We start from the raw sequence: 25,084 nt of genomic DNA on the forward strand, positions 1-25,084 counted from the left end.
CGACCACCATCCAACCAGCCACCTCTGCCGACCACCATCCAACCAGCCACCTCTGCCGACCACCATCCAACCAGTCACCTTTGCCGACCACCATCCAACCAGTCACCTCTGCCGACCACCATCCAACCAGCCACCTCTGCCGACCACCATCCAACCAGCCACCTCTGCCGACCACCATCCAACCAGCCACCTCTGCCGACCACCATCCAACCAGCCACCTTGGACCAGTTGATTGTTTTCTGCTCTTGTGACCGTTGCCTTGTTCTGGAATAAAGGAAGTGTAAGTTTATGGTTGACATCCCTTGTCTCCTTGTGATCCCTGCCTGCTGCTAACATCAAGAGCCTCCCATTTACCATTCACTCAGGGATCCCTACACCTACATCGGGAGTGTCCCAGGGAGAACTGTTCCTCAGAGACCCAAACAATCACTAGGCCTAGCTCAGCCAATCACTCAGGTACCACAGAGAATCCAGTTCCCTCCAAGCCCAAAAAGGCAATGCCCCAGTGGGGGATGTTGCAATTGTAAAAAAAAGGACCTATGTTTTTCTAGTCTCTGACATCCCCTTTAACTATGGGTTTCTCAGTAGGGTGTTAGTGGATGATTCCTGACTATCTAAAGATTCTGTGATTTTGTGATATTTTTCTCTGCCACAAGAGGGCAGCGATAACATACTGGATGTAACCAGCAGGACAGAGGCAACAGCTGCCGCTACAGGGTCCAGCAACAAGGGGGCTCCTCTATACATCTCATAACATACATAATATTCTGCATCAGTTACAGTCACTAGTGACTATGGACAATAGAGAGGCAGCGGGGGTGGTGCTGGTGGGTGCTATCATAGAGCCCAACAGTATAGAGAGAAATCACTATTCCAAGTATTCACATCATTCATTATATCTGTACTGTGACATCACTGTGTGTATCATCCCTGTACTGTGACATCACTGTGTGTATAATCCCTGTACTGTGACATCTGTGTGTATTATATCTGTACTGTGACATCACTGTGTGTATTATCCCTGTACTGTGACATCACTGTGTGTATTATCTCTGTACTGTGACATCACTGTGTGTATTACCCCTGTACTGTGACATCACTGTGTGTATTATATCCCTGTACTGTGACATCACTGTGTGTATTATCCCTGTACTGTGTGTATTATCCCTGTACTGTGACATCACTCTGTGTTTATTATCCCTGTACTGTGACATCACTGTGTGTATTATCTCTATACTGTGACATCACTGTGTGTATTATCCCTGTACTGTGACATCACTGTGTGTATTATCTCTGTACTGTGACATCACTGTGTGTATTATTCCTGTACTGTGACATCACTGTGTGTATTATCCCTGTACTGTGACATCACTGTGTGTATTATCCCTGTACTGTGACATCACTGTGTGTATTATCTCTGTACTGTGACATCACTGTGTGTATTATCCCTGTGCTGTGACATCACTGTGTGTATTATCCCTGTGCTGTGACATCACTGTGTGTATTATCCCTGTACTGTGACATCACTGTGTGTATTATCTCTGTACTGTGACATCACTGTGTGTATTATTCCTGTACTGTGACATCACTGTGTGTATTATCCCTGTGCTGTGACATCACTGTGTGTATTATCCCTGTGCTGTGACATCACTGTGTGTATAATCCCTGTACTGTGACATCACTGTGTGTATTATCCCTGAAGTGTGACATCACTGTGTGCATTATCCCTGTACTGTGACATCACTTTGTGTATTATCCCTGTACTGTGACATCACTGTGTGTACTATCCCTGTACTGTGACATCACTGTGTGTATTATCCCTGTACTGTGACATCACTGTGTGTACTATCCCTGTACTGTGACATTACTGTGTGTGTGTACAGGAGACAGGTGCTGCGGTGGGTGACGTGTTCGGCGCTGCTACATCGTGTGTCCTGCTCTCATTCTTTCCACATGAAATCTGAGCCATGACGTCACGCCCCGCTGTCACACACATACACGTGCCCCGGTGTGGGCGGGGCTGGGGGTGTGTTGGAGGGAGTGGCCAGCAGGGGGCGGTCCAGCAGAGCAGGAATCACCGGCAACTTCTGTGTAACTTTATCCAAGTCTAACAACCCTGCAGCCTGTGCGCCCGGGTAAGTGACTGACTCGTCCCTCTACATTCAATCTATAGGAGACGACACTGATAAATCGGCTCCGGCTCATGATCTGCGCTGCGTGATCTGACGTAATAGACTAGGGCTGTTCTACGGATGTAGCAGAGCTGGATGTGTCATGTCACTAAAAGGTTTTATTCCTTCAGCACAGTATTTACATCAGATTTTTGATTTTTCCTGGCTAACACGGTACTTCTACAATTTTCTCAACATACTGAGATCACAGCTAGAACATACATTGTGGCGAGTGATAATCTCAGCACTGCTACATCACACTTTACCGTTACTTTGATTTATCTTACGGTATAGCAGAGCTAGCTTTGTCATTTGGCTACATCATGTGTCCAGCAGGATAAATGACACAATGATTATATATAATCACAGTCACATGTAATTTATGATGGTATCATGACTTTTTAATTCTAATTCCCATCATCTTATCTTTAATTGCAATGTGATGCTATATCCTGTGCAATATATGACGGTATCATGACTTGTACCAGCTGACATACTCCTGTCTGCTGCACCGACACACTCAGCACTACTATATTTCTATTTAATTAGACTAATGTTGTTCTAATTATCATCATCTTACATTTAATTGCAATCCTATGATATATATCCTGTGCAATATATGACGGTATCATGACTTGTGCCGGCTGACATACTCCTGCCTGCTGCACTGAAACTCAGCACTGCTACATTTCTATTTCATCAGGCTAATTCTATATTGATTTCTAGCATATTCTTACATTTACTTGCAGTCCCATGTAACTTATGATGGTATATATCATCAGACATACTCCGCTCTACTGCACTGATAACTCGGCACTGCTACATTTCTATTTCATTGGGCTAATTTTATTCTAATCCCTATCGTCTCATTCAATTGTTTTAATCTAGTTCTAGCCTTGACTTCTCTGATATGTTACATGGGACTACAATTAAAAATGAAAAAAAGATAGAAATCGAAATATATAGCAGTGCTGAGTGTGTCAGCGCAGCAAAGAGGAGTATGTTAGCTGGTACAAGTCATGAAAATGTTATATATTACATAGGACTGCAAGTAGTTATGAGAACATGATGGTATCATGGCTTGTGCCAGCTGACATACTCCACCCTGCTGCGCTGACACACTCAGCACTGCTACATTTTTGTTTCATCAAGCTCTTTTTCAAGCTCTCCTTACAACCCTGGTGATATCATACGCCATCTGTCCTGTGTGTGTCCGTAGCAGTGAACAGGTCGGTCCGGTTTCCATACTGTAAGAGCTGCTATGTGATTCACAGAGTATACAGGAAGCCATGATGATGTCAGAGCGCACATGAGGATCCTGCAGATTGTACTGTAGAACTACAACTCCCAGTGTGGACCCAGTGTCACAGAATGTTGCCTTTACATTGTTACTTAAGTTTGAGCACAGACAATGGGTGACAGCAGAGGAGGCCTGCCCTATGTTGGGCACCGGGTAGGGGGCCTGCCCTATGTTGGGCACCGGGTAGGGGGCCTGCCCTATGTTGGGCACCGGGTAGGGGGCCTGCCCTATGTTGGGCACCGGGTAGGGGGCCTGCCCTATGTTGGGCACGGGTAGGGGGCCTGCTCTATGTCGGGCACCGGGTAGGGGGCCTGCCCTATGTTGGGCACCGGGTAGGGGGCCTGCTCTATGTCGGGCACCGGGTAAGGGGCCTGCCCTATGTCGGGCACCGGGTAGGGGGCCTGCCCTATGTCGGGCACCGGGTAGGGGGCCTGCCCTATGTCGGGCACCGGGTAGGGGGCCTGCCCTATGTCGGGCACCGGGTAGGGGGCCTGCCCTTTGTCGGGCACCGGGTAGGGGGCCGCTTTATGTCAGGCATCAGGTAGGGGGCCGCTATATGCCAGGCACCGTGTAGGGGGGCGCTATATGCCAGGCATCGGGTAGGGAGGCGCAATATGCCAGGCATCGTGTAGGGGGCCGCTATATGCCAGGCACCGGGTAGGGGGCCGCTATATGCCAGGCATCGTGTAGGGGGCCGCTATATGCCAGGCACCGTGTAGGGGGGCGCTATATGCCAGGCACCGTGTAGGGGGGCGCTATATGCCAGGCACCGTGTAGGGGGGCGCTATATGCCAGGCATCGTGTAGGGGGCCGCTATATGCCAGGCACCGTGTAGGGGGGCGCTATATGCCAGGCATCGTGTAGGGGGCCGCTATATGCCAGGCACCGTGTAGGGGGGCGCTATATGCCAGGCACCGTGTAGGGGGGCGCTATATGCCAGGCATCGTGTAGGGGGCCGCTATATGCCAGGCACCGTGTAGGGGGGCGCTATATGCCAGGCACCGTGTAGGGGGGCGCTATATGCCAGGCATCGTGTAGGGGGCCGCTATATGCCAGGCACCGGGTAGGGGGGCGCTATATGCCAGGCACCGTGTAAGGGGGCGCTATATGCCAGGCATCGGGTAGGGGGGCGCTATATGCCAGGCACCGTGTAAGGGGGTGCTATATGCCAGGCATCGGGTAGGGGGCCGCTATATGTCAGGCATTGGGTAGTCATTTATCACCTCTTTGTTGGTGTAGAATCATCTCTGTGTTATCCGCAGTTACAGTAGATGTAGTAATCCCGGAGCTTCCGGATCAGGAAATACATTATAACAACATGAGATTTCTGTGTGGTCAGTATCAGTCAGCTCATCGCCCTCCATATCTGAGACCCTTTTTATCCTGTCTACTCGCCCATGTAACACTTGAACCGGATCGGTACTGACAGAGCCCAGATAAGAATCTCATCTTTCTGTAGATCACAAGCTTTCGGTTCTGTGACCTACAGAACTGGACAAACAGGCAGATAGAAAATAGGCGGGAAGTGGATCTTTATCTGCAGTTTGCATTTCCGGCAGTTTAGGTGCCTGTATCTCTATCTCTGTAGCTCACAAAGCCATAAGCCTGATGTGGTCAGAAAGATCTTTAATATGACACCAGCACCGTGTCTCTAGGTGCTATAGAGCAGAAGATAGGGGCTTCTGATGTGACACTTCCCCTGTAAACCACTAAACTTGACTCGTCTCATGTGAAAATGACGTAAGAAGAGTCATATTTGACTTTTGGGGAGATTTATTTTTATAGGTAAACAGATAAAAGAGGGAATTCCAGAAAGGACATTTCATACTGAGGGGGCTGAACGTTTAGTGGGGTTCCCTTTAAGACTGGTGACAGGTTCCCTTTAAGGCTTTACAGAGAATATTTATATATTTAAAGGGGATGTTTTTTAACCTAGACTTAATGTTCATCATTAGAATACATAGGGGGGGGATTATCCCATTTCCTGGATTATCGCTCTCCGGATTATAGGAATGTCGCTATTTTAGTAATTTTCGGATTTTATTTGGCATTTTTCTCTTTGAAGTCCCCGCTTCTATTTCTGGCATGTCCTCTCCAGACGCCCGGTGTTTGCACAAAGTGTCTTGAAGGTAAAAATGTTTCCCAGAAGTTGTAACATTTGCACAGACCTGGCAGAATGGGGCGAGGACTAGAATCCCCCTCTGTGCGTTTATTCACTGAGTGTATTAGGAATGTATAATGGCCGCCATTCATGGGGCTGTGAGGGGACACTGATTACCGGGACACAGAGAGGTTTGTTGTGTGATTCATCCTCTGGTTATTACTAACTGCGTCTGCATTTTGCTTTTCCTTAAAGTGATCGGACTCTTCTATTGTTACAGCGTCGGCTTCTTTCCGGAAAGATGGTTCCATGGTGAATCTGCAGGAGGAAAACATGGAAGAGAAGGAGACAGCGGGTCTCCAGGTGAGGCACATCCAAGAGACCCCTTTAAATTATTATCTTTCCTATGTGATAGATCAGATCAGGAAACCCCCTTTAAAGTAAATCTTCCATCACAATCCATCCTGATAAACCAGGGACATCACTCATAGATCCAGGCACCGGGACTGTGGTATCTTCTTATATTTGTTATCCATGGTCTCCTTCATAATCAAATTATGCTAATGAGCCTGAATGGCCTCTGGGGTGTGTTACCAGAGACCCCCCCATGTTGTAGCTTCACAGCCAATTATACTGTCCATCCTTCCCCATCCTCTGTCTCAAACTGTGTGAAGGGGAAGGGTAGTGCTCCTGCACAGTGTAACAGCCTGTAAAGCTACAGCACAGTGGGTCTTCTGTAATGCTCCCCTCATTAGCATAATTTTAAAAGTTGATTTTAGAAGGAAGGAGGTTATGGATAACAAATATAAGGAGATCACCACAGTCCCGGTGCCTGGATCTATGAGTAATGTCCCTGGTTTATCAGGATGGAATTAGATCGTAGATTTCATTTAAAAACACTTTCCTGCCATTCTAAACCGCTGGTGCCGCTCATCCTGGTCCTGCTGTTTCATGAACAGAAAGACAGTATTACAGTGAAGACTGACACTAGTAAAGGTAGAAAACACTTCCCAGCTTATGTAAGGGCCCAAACAGTGGCAGAAATTTTAGCTTTAAACAAACCCCGATATGATATAAAATAAAAAAGTAAAAACCTACAGAAAATAACAATAAAATGTAAATATTCAGCCTCAATCTCATCGTGAAATTACAATTCTGAGGTGTCTTTTCTTAATCACCCTGATTCCTGATGTCCCTCTTGTTCCTCCTGCAAAGTTATATACAATATGACAACTTGGAGTTACCATTCCCCATGTTGTAGGGATCAAGAGCAACAACATTTCCAAAGGCAACATGACCTTATACGGCTCAAACATCCTGGGGGAAAGAAAAATGTTTTTAAGTGAATAAGTGATAATTTAAAAAAAAATGTCAAATTACCCTATATCGTAAATAAAAATGACATAATGGGGGTCATTTACTAAGGGTCCAAATTGTTCTTTTTCGTCGGGTTTCCCAAAAATTACCGGTTTGCGCCGAATTGCCCCAGGTTTTTGGCGCTCGTGATTGGATAGTGGCGCCGGCATGCATGCGATGGAAATCAGGGAGCATGGATGTTGGAAAATCCAACGGATTCGGAGAAACCGCTGTATTTTTTTTAAAAAATGTGTTGCTTGACACGCGCTTACATACTCTGGCGGATCTCGGCGCAGCAGTGACACCTGGTGCACATCGGGCGCACGACCTTGGTGAATCGCCGGAAGACCCAAATCCTCAACAAAGAACGCACCGCTGGATCGCAACAGGAGCGGGTAAGTAAATGTGCCATAATATGTTAGGTCTCCTATCCAAATATAATTAGATCACATGACCAGGGATATAACGAGCCATGCACCTGTGTGACATCACATGACCAGGGATTTAACGAGCCGTGCACCTGTGTGACATCACATGACCAGGGACATAACGAGCCGTGCACCTGTGTGACATCACATGACCAGTGATATAACGAGCCGTGCACCTGTGTGACATCACATGACCAGGGATATAATGATCTGTGCACCTGTGTGACATCACATGACCAGGGACCAGTGTTCATCCACAGGAAGTAAACAATGAAACTTCCTATATAATGACAGCAAGCAGAGATCTTGAAAACTGTGAGGAATTGATGCAGAAATTATATTGGAGAATCGTATAACTTTTTGTTATACAAACAATAACCAAGATTTGATAAAAATGTAAAACCCCTTTAAGGTCATACAATTCCCTAAAACTATCTTGTTTTTCGGCAGTCACCAAACATGGCAGATGATGAGACGCCTAACTCGTGTACAAGTAATGGCGACGTCTGGTCACCACAATGGAGAAGTACGGAAGGCAAAACTAAATTGGTAACACATCACAATATGAGAATTATCATGTACATTTCCATACAGGGGATGTGTAGGGCCTAAATGTTCTGCAATAAGGTATCCTAATATTGGAACTTATATTATAAGGGGATCAGATTATTAGATGTCACCCAGCTTTCCCACAAGTGATAATCCTCGTCCTAATTCAAGGATGTGGTTGGTCTTTAAATTTCGCAATAATCTGAGTAGAACAGACAAGTTCTGCAAGCGCCTGCCCCGGACCCAAAACTGCATCTCCAGTGCTCTCTGCCAAGCGTCTAGTCTGGGCTGGCTGCCAGCCTGTGCCCGTGCTGTACTGTTATGCAGACAGGTGTCACAGCGCCATATGAGGAGCGCAGCAATAACATCAGAGGTGAGGAGACCTGTCAGGTCACTCTCTATGATCTCGGCTTTGATTGGTCAGGGGACAGGTCTGTGAAGGGTCCGCGGGGGGAGGGGGGGGGGGAAGACAGCGATCACAAAACTTATTTGTTTTCATCCTCTGTAATAAATTAGAGGACGCAATTAAAAATTGAAAAAAAAAATGCATATCTGTAAACAAAAGTAGAAGTTTTGCTATTGCTTATAAATTATCAGGGGCGTAACTACAGCGGTAGCAGCCGCTATGGGGCCCCCAGTGTCAGAGGGCCCTGACCTGACACTAAAGAATGATGTGCAATGTACAGCATAATATGTATATAACATATATGTGATGTATATATGCTGTATCTGTGATGTGTATATACTGTATGTGTGTATATGTACAATATATATATACTGTACATCTGTATATGGCACTCTATGTGTGAGTATATATGATATTTACATCCTCTATGTGTGTACAAGTGTATAAATGTGTGTGCATAAGGGAAGAACTATATGTTTATATATATATATATATATATATATATATATATATATATACTGTAGGGATATAAATGTGTGTGTATGTATGAGTGTAATATGTCTATTTTTAAGTGGGAAAGGGGCCCTATTCAGAAGTCTGCTATGGGGCCCTGTCTCTCCTAGTTACACCCCTGCAAACTGTTATAGGTGCAGTGCTACTTTCTGGCTGCAGTAGGTACAGTGTTGCTATCTGGCTCGGTAATACGGTGCAGAGTTGCTACCTTGTTTAGTAATTAGGTGCATAGTTGCTCTCTGTCTCGGTAATAAGGTGCAGAGTTGCTCTCTGTCTCGGTAATAAGGTGCAGATGTGCTATCTGGCTCTGTAATAAGGTGGAGAGGTGTTATCTGGCTCTGTAATAAGGTGCACAGCATTGCTCTCTGGCTCTGTAGTTGGATGCAGAGTTGCTCTCTGGCTCTGTATTTGGATGCAGAGGTGCTATCTGGCTCTGTAGTTGGATGCAGAGGTGCTATCTGGCTCTGTAGTTGGATGCAGAGGTGCTATCTGGCTCTGTAGTTGGATGCAGAGGTGCTATCTGGCTCTGTAGTTGAATGCAGAGGTGCTATCTGGCTCTGTAGTTGGATGCAGAGGTGCTATCTGGCTCTGTATTCGCTTCAGCTGTGCCTGCAAGACTCCTGATTCTTTTATAGGCTCACTGTTACCTTAGGTTATATTTGACTGAGTAATCTGACTATGCAGGTAGTGTCTTCCGGAGAATTAGTCTAGCTTGAGAGAAGTTTTGCATAAGAGAGTGTAACTGTAAAGATTCTGAGAGCATGTTTGGCCTACGGCGCTTCTCATTTGCTGTCTGTAGGCTCTAGACACAGGAATCCAGGATTGTTTGCCTGAAGTGAATCACAAGGCTGACTCCAGCTGTATCTCCACAAATAATCCTGCGCTACGTGTCCTTTTTTTCTTCCTCTTTTATTGTACGTGCATGAATTGTTTGGCATCAGGTCAGGTTCTGATATTGCATCAGCTCTTCTAACATATGGGGGATCTGGATCTTACAAGGTTTTCACTAGAGCCTTTCAATGGATTCACACGTGGACATTATGGACATTTCTCCCACTGTCAATCACTGTGTGTGGGCGGGGTAATCAGGACTCTCCCTGTCAATCACTGTGTGGGGCGGAGTAATCAGGACACTCACTGTCAATCACTGTGTGTGGGCGGGGTAATCAGGACTCTCACTGTCAATCACTGTGTGTGGGCGTGGTAATCAGGACTCTCACTGCCAATCACTGTGTGTAGGTAGAGTAATCAGGACTCTCACTGTCAATCACTGTGTGTAGGTAGAGTAATCAGGACTCTCACTGTCAATCACTGTGTATGGGTGGAATAATCAGGACTCTCCCTGTCAATCACTGTGTATGGGTGGAATAATCAGGACTCTCCCTGTCAATCACTGTGTATGGGAGGAGTAATCAGGACTCTCACTGTCAATCACTGTGTGTGGGCGGAGTAATCAGGACTCTCACTGTCAATCATTGTGTGTGTGGGTAGGTTAATCAGGACTCTCACTATAAATCACTGTGTGTGGGTAGAGTAATCAGGACTCTCACTGTCAATCACTGTGTATGGGAGGAGTAATCAGGACTCTCACTGCCAATCACTATGTGTGTGAGGGGTAATCGGGACTCTCACTGCCAATCACTGTGTATGGGAGGAGTAATCAGGACTCTCACTGCCAATCACTGTGTGTGGGTGGGGTAATCAGGACTCTCCCTGCCAATCGCTGTGTGTAGGTGGGGAATCAGGACTCTCACTGTCAATCACTGTGTGTGGGCAGAGTAATCAGGACTCTCACTGCCAATCACTGTGTGTGGGCGGAGTAATCAGGACTCTCACTGCCAATCACTGTGTATGGGTGGAGTAATCAGGACTCTCACTGCCAATCACTGTGTGTGGGTGGAGTAATCAGGACTCTCACTGCCAATCACTGTGCGTGGCTGGGGCAATAAGGACTCTCATTGTGTTTATTAGGAGTCCTATCAGGAATTACTCTACTTTCATTCAGAAATGATATAAATCTATATATCACATAGCTCAGCTTCTCCCCCTCTACTATATCCTGCTCTCAGATAGGGAAGTGAAAATCACCTGACAGCTTCACTGTAAATGAAAGGCCTGTATATCCCTATCATAGTAATGTAGTGTGACTCAGAGTGCACTTATTACAGGTGCAGCCATCTGAGAACCATAACTTTTCACATGTTTCATCTTTACAGCTCCCTCTGCCTGACATTTGATTACAGATATAGTTTATTTTATTCACGGACTCTGGACTCTGTCCTTTTATCTCGCATTCTAACTGATCAACGTAAAAACAAAGTAAAAAACAACTCATAAAAACAAAAAACAAAGTAGATTTTACGCAATGTTTAATGTGTGGCCTTGGTTCAGACAAACAGATTGTAATATACAGTATTAGGCAATGGGGGAGGAGCCACATGAATCTCCCTCTCCCGCTAGGCCACTATGGGCGTGTCAGGGGTGGGGAACGGGGCGGGCCAAGGCGTGCGTATACAGCCCGTCATGTTTACTATAATCTCAGCCCGAAAATTGTCATAGACTATAGCAACAAACTCGGCCAGTCCTGATGTGGTCTAAAGATCAGAACTGATGGAGTTTGAATCCATATTCACTAAAAAGTCGGAGCCCCTTAGTGAATATCTGCTCCGGACCCTCAGCAGGGGGAAGTTTTAAGACTAGCGCTATAAACAGCAGTCTTAATGAATCTCCCCCAAATGTGTGTGAGTATTCCCTGTGTGAGTATTCCCTCTGGTGTGGATACTTAATTGTAGTATGTCAAAGATTCCAGAAACAAGTTTTCAAATTTTCCTACAGCGCCTCCGCAGGGGAAATGAAGCATTACATATGCAGTTCTATATATTGTTAAACTGAAGTAATTTGCATTTATGAACTCCTGCCTTCTCTTTACTTAGGTTTGGCATCATTGCCAATGCCGCCCTCAATACGGGGTGGGTTATGGGGTCCCCTACTCTGGCAATAAAACACAAAAATACTGGCAGAACACTTAAAATACAGTTTGGCAATCCTATGCTCTAAAGAAAACCAAATCTTAGCTAGATGCACAGAATTAAAGGGATTTTCCATAAATTCTGGAAAACCCCATGGAAAAAATTTTCTGGAAAAACTTGTAACAAAGAGGAAGTAACACCCCATGACATCTTAGGTGACAAAGGAATCGTCACAGGAGCAGGGATAGGCCTAGTTTACACAACTGTTCACCGGTGTCTGCTAAATTCTTGAATAGACTGACAGACACAAATAGTGAAGATGTGAACATAGCCTAAGTATGCAAGCCTGTTATGGCTGCCACAGGATTTACCAGATTTGACATTTTTTGGCATAAATTATGATGACATTGTTGGCATACACCCACCAATAAGCCCCAAATAAGCTAAAATTTTAAAAAGTTGCAAATTTTGTTGCAAAAATCAGTCCTTGATGACATTTTTTTTTTATTCTATAATTTTCCATTATGATGAATAAATCTGTCAGGTGAATGACTCATTGACTTAAAGGGAACCTGTCATCAGATTTTACCCCATTAAACTAGAAGGTAGAGTATGAAATGTCCTTTCTAGATACCCCTCTTTTATGTGAAACCCCAACAACTTACCTATATAAAATCTCCTCCAGAATCATATGCAAATGAGCTGAGAAGAGTCATATTGTGTCTGAGATGAGTCAAGTTTAGGGGGTTGCAGGGAAAGGTCACTTCACATGCCTCTATCTCCAAAGAGACACTCCATCTGCAGCCTCTAAGCTTGTCTCATCTCGGGCAAAATATGACTCTTCTCAGCTAATTCACACATGTGAATTCACACTCTGTAGGAGATTTTTAGAGGAAAACAGAGGGAATATAAAAGAAGGAATTATAGAAAGAACATTTCTTTCTTGGTAGATACCTGGTAGTTTAACGGGGTAAAATCTTAAAATCTTTAAAGATAAGTGTCCTAAATAGGGCACTATTTAAAGGGAACCTACCACCACGAATCTACCTATAAAGGTAGATCGGGTGGTAGGTGGATGTAAGGGACGTGAGGAGAGCTCTTTTTAGAGCTAATCCTCACGTCCCCGCTAACTTTAGGTACACTTTATTCCCCTAATATGTAAATTTCGTTATGCGGCTACTGGGGCGTGGAGTAGCCGGCATGAGGCTACACAGCGCGGCTACTCCACGCCCCAGTAGCCACATTACTCCTCCGCAGAACGCCGGCCGGCGGCTGAGCAGTCCCAGCTCCGAGGCCGGAGCTACTGCGCATGCGCCGTAGCCGGCTTGTCGGACGAGGGCGCGCAGCTACGAGGAGCTGCGCGCCGCGCGCAACCGGGTAGGAGGAGTAATGTGGCTACTGGGGCGTGGAGTAGCCGCGCTGTGTAGCCTCGTGCCGGCTACTCCACGCCCCAGTAGCCGCATAACGAAATTTACATATTAGGGGAATAAAGTGTACCTAAAGTTAGCGGGGACGTGAGGATTAGCTCTAAAAAGAGCTATCCTCACGTCCCTTACATCCACCTACCACCCGATCTACCTTTATAGGTAGGTTCCCTTTAAAAAAAATTACACATATAATTATTATAAAATTGTAATAATGTATAATCCACCTTCTCCCAGGCTCATTAGTGAAATATTGTGCATCGTGGGAAATCTTCATTAACCCCGTCCTAGGCCTGGGGTCACTGCTGGTAACATTTCCCTCTTTGTATAGTGAACAATGACAATCTTGTTCTATTCAGAGTATGATAATTAAGGACATTTCTCAAACTTTCTTTGTCGCCCAAAGCAAACAAATCACAACTCAGCTGATAACTCTGCCATTTAGAAATATACGTTGTTGTTGTTGGTTGTTATGGGCAACAGAGGCCATTTTACTCTTTTTTATGTCCCATTTAACAAACTAGTCCTAGTTGCCCATGGCAACCAATCAGAGCTCAGCTTTCATTTTCCCTTCGCTGTTTATAAAATGGAAGCTGAGCTCTGATTGGTTTTCATGTGCAACAACAACAATTCAGCTCTCAGACACTTCTGATATATCTCCCCCCATGTTTTTGAAGTTTTACCCTTACTTTAGTTACTGTACATAAATCGCACCAAAATTTCTACACAAATTTTACCTCAAAAAAACCACCAAGTCCATGGTGGTCCTCTTCATGTAAATTTTCATCTGTTTCTGGGAAAACTATATCACATTTAATATAACTATAGCTATAACAGCATCATCCAGCTTTCTTAGACTCCTGAATGGCAGATCTGCCTAGTTATACTGAACTTTATCATAGCATTGTATAAATAGATGAATTGGCAAATTTTGGAAAAGCTGGGTGACAAATAAGAATGTAATGGCATAAATCCATGACATAAAACATTGTGTGAACAGGGCCATACATTAATAAGAACCACATATCTCTGCATAAATCGACAAATATACCTCTTAGTACCTGTGAGCAACTGATCAGTTGTCACACAGCTTTTCCAAAGTACTGAATGATGACAAATCTATGTAGTAATGGAGTTACACAATTTCTATACCACAGCATAAAGAGACAAATTTACATGAATTTTGAATTCTGGAAAAGCTGAGTGACAACTCATTTATTAGTAGTATTAATGACTCTAAATTAGTTGTCACCCAGCTTTGCCAGAATGCTAAATGGAGGCAAATCTTTGTAGTTATTGAACACAAGCAACCAAATCAAGGATTCTGTCTAGGATTCCGGAAAAGTTGGGTGAGGTATGATTTATGAGTTGTAAGAATTACTTTCTAAGATCTATAAATCATAGCAATGTCTAGTCCTATAGTTGACACCCAGCTTTTCCAAAATGCTAAAGTAGTATACAGTATTTGCCTACTTCCTTTGACACTTACAAATGAACTATAAAGATTTGCCTTCATTCAGCATTAAGGCAAAGATGGGTGACAGCAAATATATAACCACTAGGAAATTAGTTGTCACCCAGCTTTTCCAGAATCCTAAATAGAGGTAAATCCTCCTAGTTTTGCAGTAACACAAATCCTATATCACTACGTACATATATTCCTCTACTCAGTTTTAGGAAAAGCTGGGTGACAACTCCTTTGTAATATGTAATGGTTCTGCTAGTTGTCACTCAGCTCTTAAAGGAAAATATTATCCTGATGGAGGCATAAGTACTCTCCCTTTAAGTGTTGCCAATCTCGCTCTTTGCCAAACTATTTTTTCCGGAGTTCCACGTCATTCCAGACATACAACGTCCCGCTGTTCCCTGCGGCTCCCTGGATGATGTTCTCGTTGCGTCAAGAAAACTTGTTAGGACATTCATCTCGTGTGGAAGTGACATTGATAGGACCTGGGACATGTTCTGGGCTCACACATCACAGTGGGCACAGAGGAGACGCCTGATGGGTTTCATTAAAATGTTATTAATGGGAACCAGATGGTGGGGACAGTCCTGGAGGACGGAGCCAAGTCACCGGATCATTATTACCTTCCTTGTGTCTTTACTATGTGATCATAGATTATATGTTCACTGATTGCCATGGGTCGCTCTCAATTTACTGTATACTGTTCATTTTCAGCCGAAACATAAAGGAGTTGTCCAAATAATTCATATTGTATGTGTAATGAAAAGTTATCCAATATACCTTCTGTATCAATTCCTCACTGTTTTCTAGATTTCTACCCGCTGCCATTATATAGGAAGATTCATTGTTTACTTCTTGTGGATAAACATGCTGCTCATGTGATGTCACACAGGTGCACGGCTCCTTATATCAGTGTTTTAACAAGCCTTGCACCTGTGTGATATGACATGACCAGGGATATAACGACCTGTGCACCTGTGTAACATCACACGATTAAGGATCTAATGAGCTGTGTGACATTACAAGACCAAAGATATAATGAGCTGTGTACCTGTGTGACATCACATGACCAGGGATATAATGAGCCATTCACCTGTATGACATAACATGACCAGCTATATAACGAGCCGTGCACCTGTGTGACATCACATGACCAGGGATCTAATGAGCCGTGCACCTGTATGACATAACATGACCAGCGATATAATGAGCCGTGCACCTGTGTGACATCACATGACCAGGGATCTAATGAGCTGTGCACCTGTGTGACATCACATGACCAGGGATATAATGAGCTGTGCACCTGTGTGACATCACATGACCAGCGATATAATGAGCTGTGCACCTGTGTGACATCACATGATCAGGGATATAATGAGCCGTGCACCTGTGTGACATCACATGACCAGAGATATAATGAGCTGTGCACCTGTGTGACATCACATGACCAGCGATATAATGAGCTGTGCACCTGTGTGACATCACATGACCAGCGATATAATGAGCCGTGCACCTGTGTGACATCACATGACCAGGGATATAACGAGCCATGCACCTGTGTGACATCACATGACCAGGGATATAACTAGATGTTCACCTGTGTGACATCACATGACCGGGGATATAACGAGCCGTGCACCTGTGTGACATCACATGACCAGGGATATAACAAGCCGTACACCTGTGTGACATCACATGACCAGGGATATAACAAGCCGTGCACCTGTGTGACATAACATGACTAGGGATATAACGAGCCGTGCACCTGTGTGACATCACATATTTAGGAACTGGTTTTTATCCACAGCAAGTAAACAATGAAACTCCCTATAGAATGACAGCAAGCAGAGATCTCGTAAACTGTGAGGAACCGATACAGAAAGTATATTGGAAAATTGTAGAACTTTTCATTACACAAACAAGATCTATTATTTGCTCTGACATAGCTGCTGGACCAACTCTTGTATATATTGACCTTTTAACAGATGTTTTTCTGGTTACAGTAAATTGATTTATTTTACTTTCTCTGGAACAAAAAGCTCCAGCAGAGGAAATCTCATCACCGCAAGGAACACACCCGTATGTGATCTGCTCCTACGGGAAGGACAACATTGCACCATGACAATCTGCATATCCTAAAATATGGAACCCAAAAATGTTTTTCATATTTTTGTGATTCTTGTGAGGGGGCTGCTAGTTTCATGTTTTAACAATACATATGCAGTGGCAAACCCACTATGATAAATCTGAGGAGCAGAAAATCTAGAAAATTGGTACACTCTTCCTGCCTAAAGATGAATGGCCCTCTTAATCCTGTACAGACAGTCCCCGGGTTACGTACAAGATAGGGTCTGGAGGTTTGTTCTTAAGTTGAATTTGTATGTAAGTCGAAACTGTATAGTTTATAATTTGTAGTTCCAGACAAAAAATTTTTTGCCCCCAGTGACAATTGGAGTTTAAACATTTTTTGCTGTAATAGGACCAAGGATTATCAATAAAGCTTCATTACAGACACCTTACAGCTGATCATTGCAGTCTGGGACTAAAGTAACATCCAGAGACTTCACCAGAGGGGTCTGTCTGTAACTATGGGTTGTCTGTAAGTCGGGTGTCCTTAAGTAGGGGACCGCCTGTAATGAGAACACATCTGATGCTACAGTACCCTATTAGATTTCATTACTGTACAAGGAGCTCCGAAAAAAACGACAACACTACAAAAAATATTAGCAAATGCTAAATGGTATTCCACTTGATTTTAATTAATTTCCCCTCATTTTCTTTATAGAATCTGGATTTACAGTTAACCAACGACACCTGCGACCCTAACAGCTTTGAAAGAGCAGATAATTATGACGCCTTTGACTGGGACTCGTCCAGCATCTCCCACCGGAAAATGGAACTTTTTCCCAAATGGCGGCTACCGGCAAAAGTAGCTGCAGCCCTCACCCTCTTCTTTTTCATATACACATTTCTACGAGAAGTCTTACACCCGTTCGTGGTACAAAAGAAGAATGAATTCTACAGAATCCCAATACTGGTGGTCAACAAGGTTTTGCCAGATGTTGCCATCACACTATTGACTTTGGCCTATCTACCTGGAGTGTTGGCCTCCATTGTCCAACTTCACCGGGGAACAAAGTACCGAAGATTCCCAGAATGGTTGAACACATGGATGCTGAGAAGGAAGCAGTTTGGTCTATTGGGTTTCTTCATGGGGGCAATGCACGCCATCTACAGCTTGTCCTACCCCATGAGAAGGTCCTACAGATATAAACTTCTAAACTGGGCCTACGAGCAGGTATTATCTTCCATATGTTCACCTAGAGCAGGGGTCAGGAACCTTTTTGGCTGAGAGAGCCATGAACGACACATATTTTAAAATGTTATTCCGTAAGAGCCGTACCATATGCACATGCCCCCCAGTAGATAGGTAGTCCCAGTATCACGGGTGCCCCTGCGATCTAGGTCTTGGATCCCAGACACACGCATGCCCCTCTCCTTGGCGGCGCCCCTTTCCGAGCTCACTCAACCCACCACTTTCCGGCTCCCGTCCCGACTGGCCAGCATGCGCGAAACGACACTCGTGGATTTAAAGGGCCAGTGCGCCGCTGATTGTCACTGTCCACTTGCGAGGTTCCTATAAAGACCGGCACCTATCAGATAGGTAGCCATAGCACATGTCCCCCAGTATATAGGTAGCCACAGCACATACCCCCAAGTAGACATGTAGCCACAGCACACGCCCCCAGTATATAGGTAGCCACAGCACATACTCCCAGTAGATAGGTAGCCCCAGCACATACTCCCAGTAGATAGGTAGCCACAGCACATGCCCCCAGGTAGAGAGGTAGCCACAGCACATGCCCCCAGGTAGATAGGTAGTCACAGCAAAAAAAAATCAATTACTAGCACTCCCTGCAGCCAGCTCCTCATCGCTCCAACACTCTTCTTTGACCCAGGCTTAGACGATGGTGCCTGGGTCGTACAAAGGACATAGGCAACAGTAACATTGCTGCCTATGTCCAGTGATCAGTCTAAGAGACACACAGCAGCCATCACTATTTATTAAAAACCTGTCTGAGAGCCAGATGCAGCCAACAAAAGAGCCAGATCTGGCTCCCGAGCCATAGGTTCCCTACCCCTGACCTAGAGCTTGGGCATACAAGGTCCTCCAGAGCCAAAGTGGCTCTTTTGTGGCTGTTTTCGGGTCTCGCTAATAAATGAGGGTCCTAAATGAGGGTCCTATATGTGCCCCATCGCACAATTAACCTAATTTTAAGTTTTGTAAATAATATTTATGTATCATATAATAATTCTACAGGTCCAACAACAAAAAGAGGACAGCTGGATTGAGCACGACGTGTGGAGGATGGAGATCTACGTCAGTCTGGGAATCCTAGCGCTGGCCATATTGGCTATATTAGCCGTGGCGTCCATCCCTGCTGTTGGAAACTCTTTATCATGGCGAGAGTTTATCTTCATTCAGGTACTGGGACTATTAGATTATATAATTGAAATTACAGAGGTCGCTGACATTGGACAACCCATTTCTATCACAAAACAGCCCTATGCCTGTAGAGTCTGCCGTGGCTCACACCCTGTTCTCCTGTCTTGTCGACACTTTGTCTCACACCATGTCCTGTCTCTTCTCCAACCACATCCTGTTTCTTCTTCCACAGTGTCCTGTCTCATCTCCCACCATACCCCTTTATCTTCTCCCACCATACCCCTTATCTTCGCCCACCATACCCCTTATCTTCTCCCACCATGTCCTGTCTCTTCTCCCACCATGTCCTGTCTCTTCTCCCACCATGTCCTGTCTCTTCTCCCACCATGTCCTGTCTCTTCTCCCACCATGTCCTGTCTCTTCTTCCACCATGTCCTTTCTCTTCTCCCGCCATGCCCCTTGTCTTCTCCCACCATGTCCTGTCTCTTCTCCGACCATGTTGCATCTCTATTTTCCATTTTCACCATATCCTCTTACCTGCTTGTTTCTACGTTGTCTCATCAAGGAGATCATGTCTTCTTCCACCATGTTCTGTCTCTTCTTTGTTACATAGTTTAAATGGTTGAAAAAAGACACTTGTCCATCAAGTTCAACCATGGAAGGGAAGGGATTGGATGAGGAAAGGGATTTAGGGGAAAAAATTTTATATAACATAGTCATCAATCTTATTTACTGTATATACTCGAGTATAAGCCGACCCGAGTATAAGCCGAGACCCCTAATTTTACCACCAAAAACTGGGAAAACCTATTGACTCGAGTATAAGCCGAGGGTGTAACATACAGCTAGCCAGCCCCGATGTAGTATACAGTCAGCTAGCCCCCATGTAGTATACAGTCAGCCAGCCCCCTGTAGTATACAGTCAGGCAGTCCCCTGTAGTATACAGCCAGCCCCAAGTAGTATACAGCCAGCCCCATGTAGTATACAGCCAGCACCAAGTAGTATACAGCCAGCCCCAATTAGTGCACATCCAGTCCCAATTAGTATACAGCCTGCCCCCGTGTAGTATACAGCAAGCCCCAATGTAGTATACAGCCAGCCCCATGTAGTATACAGCCAGCCCCCCGCCAAAAAAAATAAAAAAGTTAATACTCACCCTCCGGTGTCTGGATCGTTGGCGTGGGTCCCGATCTTCAGAGCGAGGCTCCCAATCTTCAGCGCGGGTCCCGGTGGCTCCTCTTCTTTCTTTTTTCGCCGGCAGAGTCGCGTCCATGCAATCTGCCGAAGGGCGCATACTATGATGTGGCAGTGTCCCTGCTGATGACGTCATCAGCCGCGACACTGCCGCATCATAGTGTGCGCCCAGATGCGAATCTGCCGGCGAGAGAAGCGAGAAGAAAGAAGAGGAGCCGCCAGGACCTGCGCCGAAGATCGGGAGCCTCACACTGAAGATCGGGACCCACGCCAACGATCCGGACACCAGAGGGTGAGTATTAAGTTTTTTATTTTGTACTTGACTCGTGTATAAGCTGAGGTGAGTTTTTTCAGCACATTTTTTGTGCTGAAAAACTTGGCTTATACACGAGTATATACGGTAGATGTAAAAAGAAATGCATCTAGACCCTTCTTGAAACTCTCTGCTGTCCCTGCTGTGACCAGCGCCTGAGCTCAGCTATTCCACAGATTTCTTCCATCATGTACTGTAACTTCTTCTACCGTTCCTTGTCTCTTTTTCCACCATGTCCTATCTATTCTCTCACCATTTCCTGTCTCTTTCCCCACCATAACCCTTTTCTTCTCCCACAGTGTTCTGTCTTTTCTCCTACCATAACTCTTGTCTTCTCCCACTATGTCCTGTCTCTTCTCCAACCACATCCTGTTTCTTCTTCCACAGTGTCCTGTCTCTTATTCCACCCTATCTCTTGTGTTCTCCCACCATGTCCTGTCTCTTCTCCCACCATGTCCTGTTTCTTCTTCCACAGTGTCCTGTCTCTTCTCCCACCCTGTTCATTGTGTTCTCCTACCACATATTGTCTCCTTTCCCACCATGTCCTATATGCTGATTCCCTGTCTTGTCCTGTCTGGGCTGCAAAGCTTTACACAGGGAGAGCCAAAAAGTTGTAAAGTCTCTGAAATCCCATCTGTCAGCGACTGGACCTATTTCACTAATCCCATGACTCAGCGCTTACTGAAATAATACTGTAATAAAAACTGCTACAAAAATAGCGAGTCTGGCAGCAAAGTGTCTGCACACAATATCATATGACATAATAACAGCTCAGAAATAAAAAAAGAATTAGATGTGAATCTTAACAAAACAAATCAAATCCTCCTGACCTTTCAGCGCCGTCACCATCTCCAACTCTCAATAAGGTCACGATTCTGACACAGCTGGAATAATTATTTTTAACTATTATGCTAATTAGGCTCTTTCCTGTTAACTGTGTATTCCTGTCCTGGCACCACCCACATGACATTAGAGAGCCTAATTTGCATATCTTTTTGCTTAGAAAGGGCCAGAGAAAAAAATCCAATTGTGCAGGAATCGGTGCAGGAAGTTAGAGTTGGTGCAGGTGATGAAAGGTCCTCTTAAAGGGGTTTGCCCATGTAAAAAAAAAGTCCACAAATCTTAATCCTCTAGTGATGTTAACATGATAAAGATGATTTTTAACCACAAATCACACTCACTTGGCTCTATCTCGCCTAACCACTCACACACACACTCAGCTCTGCTATCTCACCTAATTACTCACACACACACACTCAGCTCTGCTATCTAAATTAACCACTCACACACTCAGCTCTGCTGTTTCACCTAACTAACCACTTACACACTCAGCACGACTATCTCACCTAACCACTCACACACACACTCAGCTCTGCTATCTCACCTAATTACTCACACACACACACAGCTCCGCTATCTCGCCTAACCACTCACACACACACTCAGCTCTGCTAGCTCACCTAACCACTCACACACACACTCAGCTCTGCTAGCTCACCTAACCACTCACACACACACTCAGCTCTGCTATCTCACCTAATTACTCACTCATACACACACACTCAGCTCTGCTATCTCACCTAACCACTCACACACACACACTCAGCACTGCTATCTCACCTAACTACTCACACACACACTCAGCTCTGCTATCTAACCTAACTAACCACTGACACACTCAGCTCTGCTAGCTCACCTAATTACTCACACACACTCAGCACTACTATCTCACCTAACCACTCACACACACACTCAGCTCTGCTATCGCACCTAACCGCTCACACACACACTATAGCAGGTCTCCTCTTCACCCTGCTGGACTGGAGGTGCCTGTGGCTCTGCTGCTCTCTGCCTCCTCACCCCCCCCCCTGCTCCTGCAGCATGTTCACTTGATAGGAATCTGACCAGACAGGAAGATCTGCCTGACCATTTTAGTTTGTGGTTGTATCCAATGCCAACCAAAACGCACAGCATCCGGTATGATACAGATAGGTTGGAATTATATCTATGAAATGCTGTATTTTTTTTTTAATAACATTGAATTGGAGAATGAGGTATTTTTAAGAATTTTGTCTTTGTGGGAATTTTTTTCTTCTACAGTTTTTTAAAATCTCTTTGCCCCATAAGTCATGTTAATGGCTGATCTCCTTCTTCACACCGCACTATTTGGTGCTATGAGGGTGTGGTAGGAGTGCAGCCATATAAAAGTTTTCTCATGTGTCTAGTTATGACGTAGATAAAACGCTTTCCTTGAAGTCTGGTGATCACCGACACTTTCTGACTTAAGATCCTTGTAAACTCCACTTATTAACTTCAAAGTAGGAAGAAACATTATTCCCTACGCTCCACTGGCTGCAGTCTAATCCCTACATCCTGCACAGTGCGCTACACATGGGAGGACAGCGAACAGAACCTGACGTGAAGCCTCAGCAAGCGCTTTTTTTTAGTTTTACATATACAATTAATTAGTGCAACAACTCAATATCATATATATTAGTGATACTAATATATTAAACTCATTTTCACAGTCCTGCTGCTACAAAGGACATACAAAACTGTAAAAAACGCTCTCCAAGGCTAATACGTAATTTCCACAGGCCTGCTGCTACTAAGGACATACAAAACTGTAAAAAAAAACACTCTACAAGGCCAATACGTAATTTTCACAGTCCTGCTGCTACAAAGGACATACAAAACTGTAAAAAAAACACTCTACAAGGCCAATATGTAATTTTTACAGTCCTGTTGCTACAAAGGACATACAAAACTGTAAAAAACACTTTCCAAGGCCAACATGTAATTTTCACAGTCCTGTTTCTACTAAGGACATACAAAACTGTAAAAAAAAACAAACTCTCCAAGGCCAATATGTAATTTTCACAGTCCTGCTGCTACAAAGGACATACAAAACTGTAATAAAAAAACACTCTCCAAGACCAATACATCATTTTCACAGTCCTGCTGCTACTAAGGACTTACAAAACTGTAAAAAAACACTTTCCAAGGCCAACATGTAATTTTCACAGTCCTTTTGCTACTAAGGACATACAAAACTGTAAAAAAAAAAAAAACTCTCCAAGGCCAATATGTAATTTTCACAGTCCTGCTGCTACGAAGGACATACAAAACTGTAATAAAAAAAACGCTCTCCAAGTCCAATACGTAATTTTCATAGTCCTGCTGCTACTAAGGACATACAAAACTGTAAAAAAAACACTCTCCAAGGCCGATATGTAACAAGCGCCTGCGGTTTCCATGGTCTAAACTGCTGACTGATCCCATGTAAATTTCATTTTCCGATGAGCTGTGCCCGTCTTGTGATTTCCGTATTGTTTCTGTCTCCGCAGAGTAAGCTGGGCCACGTGGCGCTATTCCTCTCCACAGCCCACGCGCTGGTGTTTGCCTGGAATAAATGGGTGGACATGAAGCAGTTTATTTGGTACCTTCCCCCCACGTTCATGCCGGTCGTCCTCCTTCCGTCCGTGGTTCTGCTCTCTAAAGTCATATTGATGTTACCCTGCTTCAGTAAGAGGATCCAGAAGATCCGGTGCGGATGGGAGTCCGGCAAGGGAATGGCCAACAGATGCGTTCTCACCGACTTATAGTATTTATTTCCAATAGAAGATTTGTACAATGTCGTCTCCTTGTCGAGTTATTGTGTGTCCTGTGACTTATTACTGTGCCTAGACCCTTCTATCATTAGCTTCACACAGGGCCCACCGCTGGAGATGATTGAGGACCACCCTTCAAATACACACTATTCCAGTGATTTTGGGGTGCAGGCACACAAATCTCTGGGACACTACATGTGGCCACCTGGACCGACCATCATTTGACTTGATGGAGGCTATGAATATCTATCTGACCTACTGGAAAGATATAGGTCTATCTATGGTCCTCGTTTTTGGCCACCCTTGTAACAACTCCCATCAGTTTGACTTTGAGCCACCTATTAGGGTCTCATCACCCAAACACCCCAATCTTCACTGTTTCACCCCTATACAGTGATCTGTTCTTTGCTCTTAAGCAAAGTGGTGTAACTAGAAGCTGATGGGCCCCAGTGTAAAGTCTGTGCCAGGCCCCCGACTATAATGTATGGTTTATAGTAATAGTCTTCTCATACGGGAAAGTGACACCATAAGGGCCCCCTAAGCATCTTGGGCCCAGGTGCAATCGCAACCTCTGCACCCCCTCAAGTTACACCCCTGGTGTTTCAGGTCAAGAGACACCAGTGTGTAGCACCAAGCGTGAGACAAAAGAGTAGTCAAGGACAGGCCAAGGTCAGGCAGAATACGTGCAAGGTAGTGGATCGAGGCAGGGAGCACAGGGACGGTAGGTCAGAAGCAAGATAAAGCAGTAGAAGTCAGGGGAAGTCAAGAAACATCAGGGGTCAAACATGTGAAATCAGGTACCATATTTGGCTTCACTAAACTAGTTAGGGGCTGGG

At 44.7% G+C, this 25,084-nt stretch overlaps 1 protein-coding gene across 4 annotated transcripts; it reads left to right on the top strand.

Annotated features, from left to right (window-relative positions):
- The first annotated feature begins 2,036 nt into the window (after positions 1–2,036).
- STEAP1 (STEAP family member 1) lies at positions 2,037–24,271 on the top strand. 4 transcript variants are annotated; one of them, XM_072154866.1, is made up of 6 exons: positions 2,037–2,135; positions 5,853–5,935; positions 7,807–7,905; positions 17,468–17,980; positions 19,004–19,168; positions 23,985–24,271. In XM_072154866.1, the coding sequence occupies exons 2-6, from the start codon at positions 5,882–5,884 to the stop codon at positions 24,240–24,242; spliced, it is 1,089 nt and encodes a 362-aa protein (XP_072010967.1). In that variant the 5' UTR covers positions 2,037–2,135; positions 5,853–5,881; the 3' UTR covers positions 24,243–24,271. The 4 variants fall into 4 exon arrangements, with proteins under 4 accessions (XP_072010967.1, XP_072010970.1, XP_072010969.1 ...); XM_072154868.1 differs by having other exon boundaries at positions 2,056–2,135; positions 5,867–5,935; XM_072154867.1 differs by lacking the exon at positions 2,037–2,135 and adding an exon at positions 5,444–5,600.
- Positions 24,272–25,084: the final 813 nt, after the last annotated feature.

Source organism: Engystomops pustulosus, chromosome 5 (assembly GCF_040894005.1).
Source record: "Engystomops pustulosus chromosome 5, aEngPut4.maternal, whole genome shotgun sequence".
Classification (NCBI taxonomy): domain Eukaryota; kingdom Metazoa; phylum Chordata; class Amphibia; order Anura; family Leptodactylidae; genus Engystomops; species Engystomops pustulosus.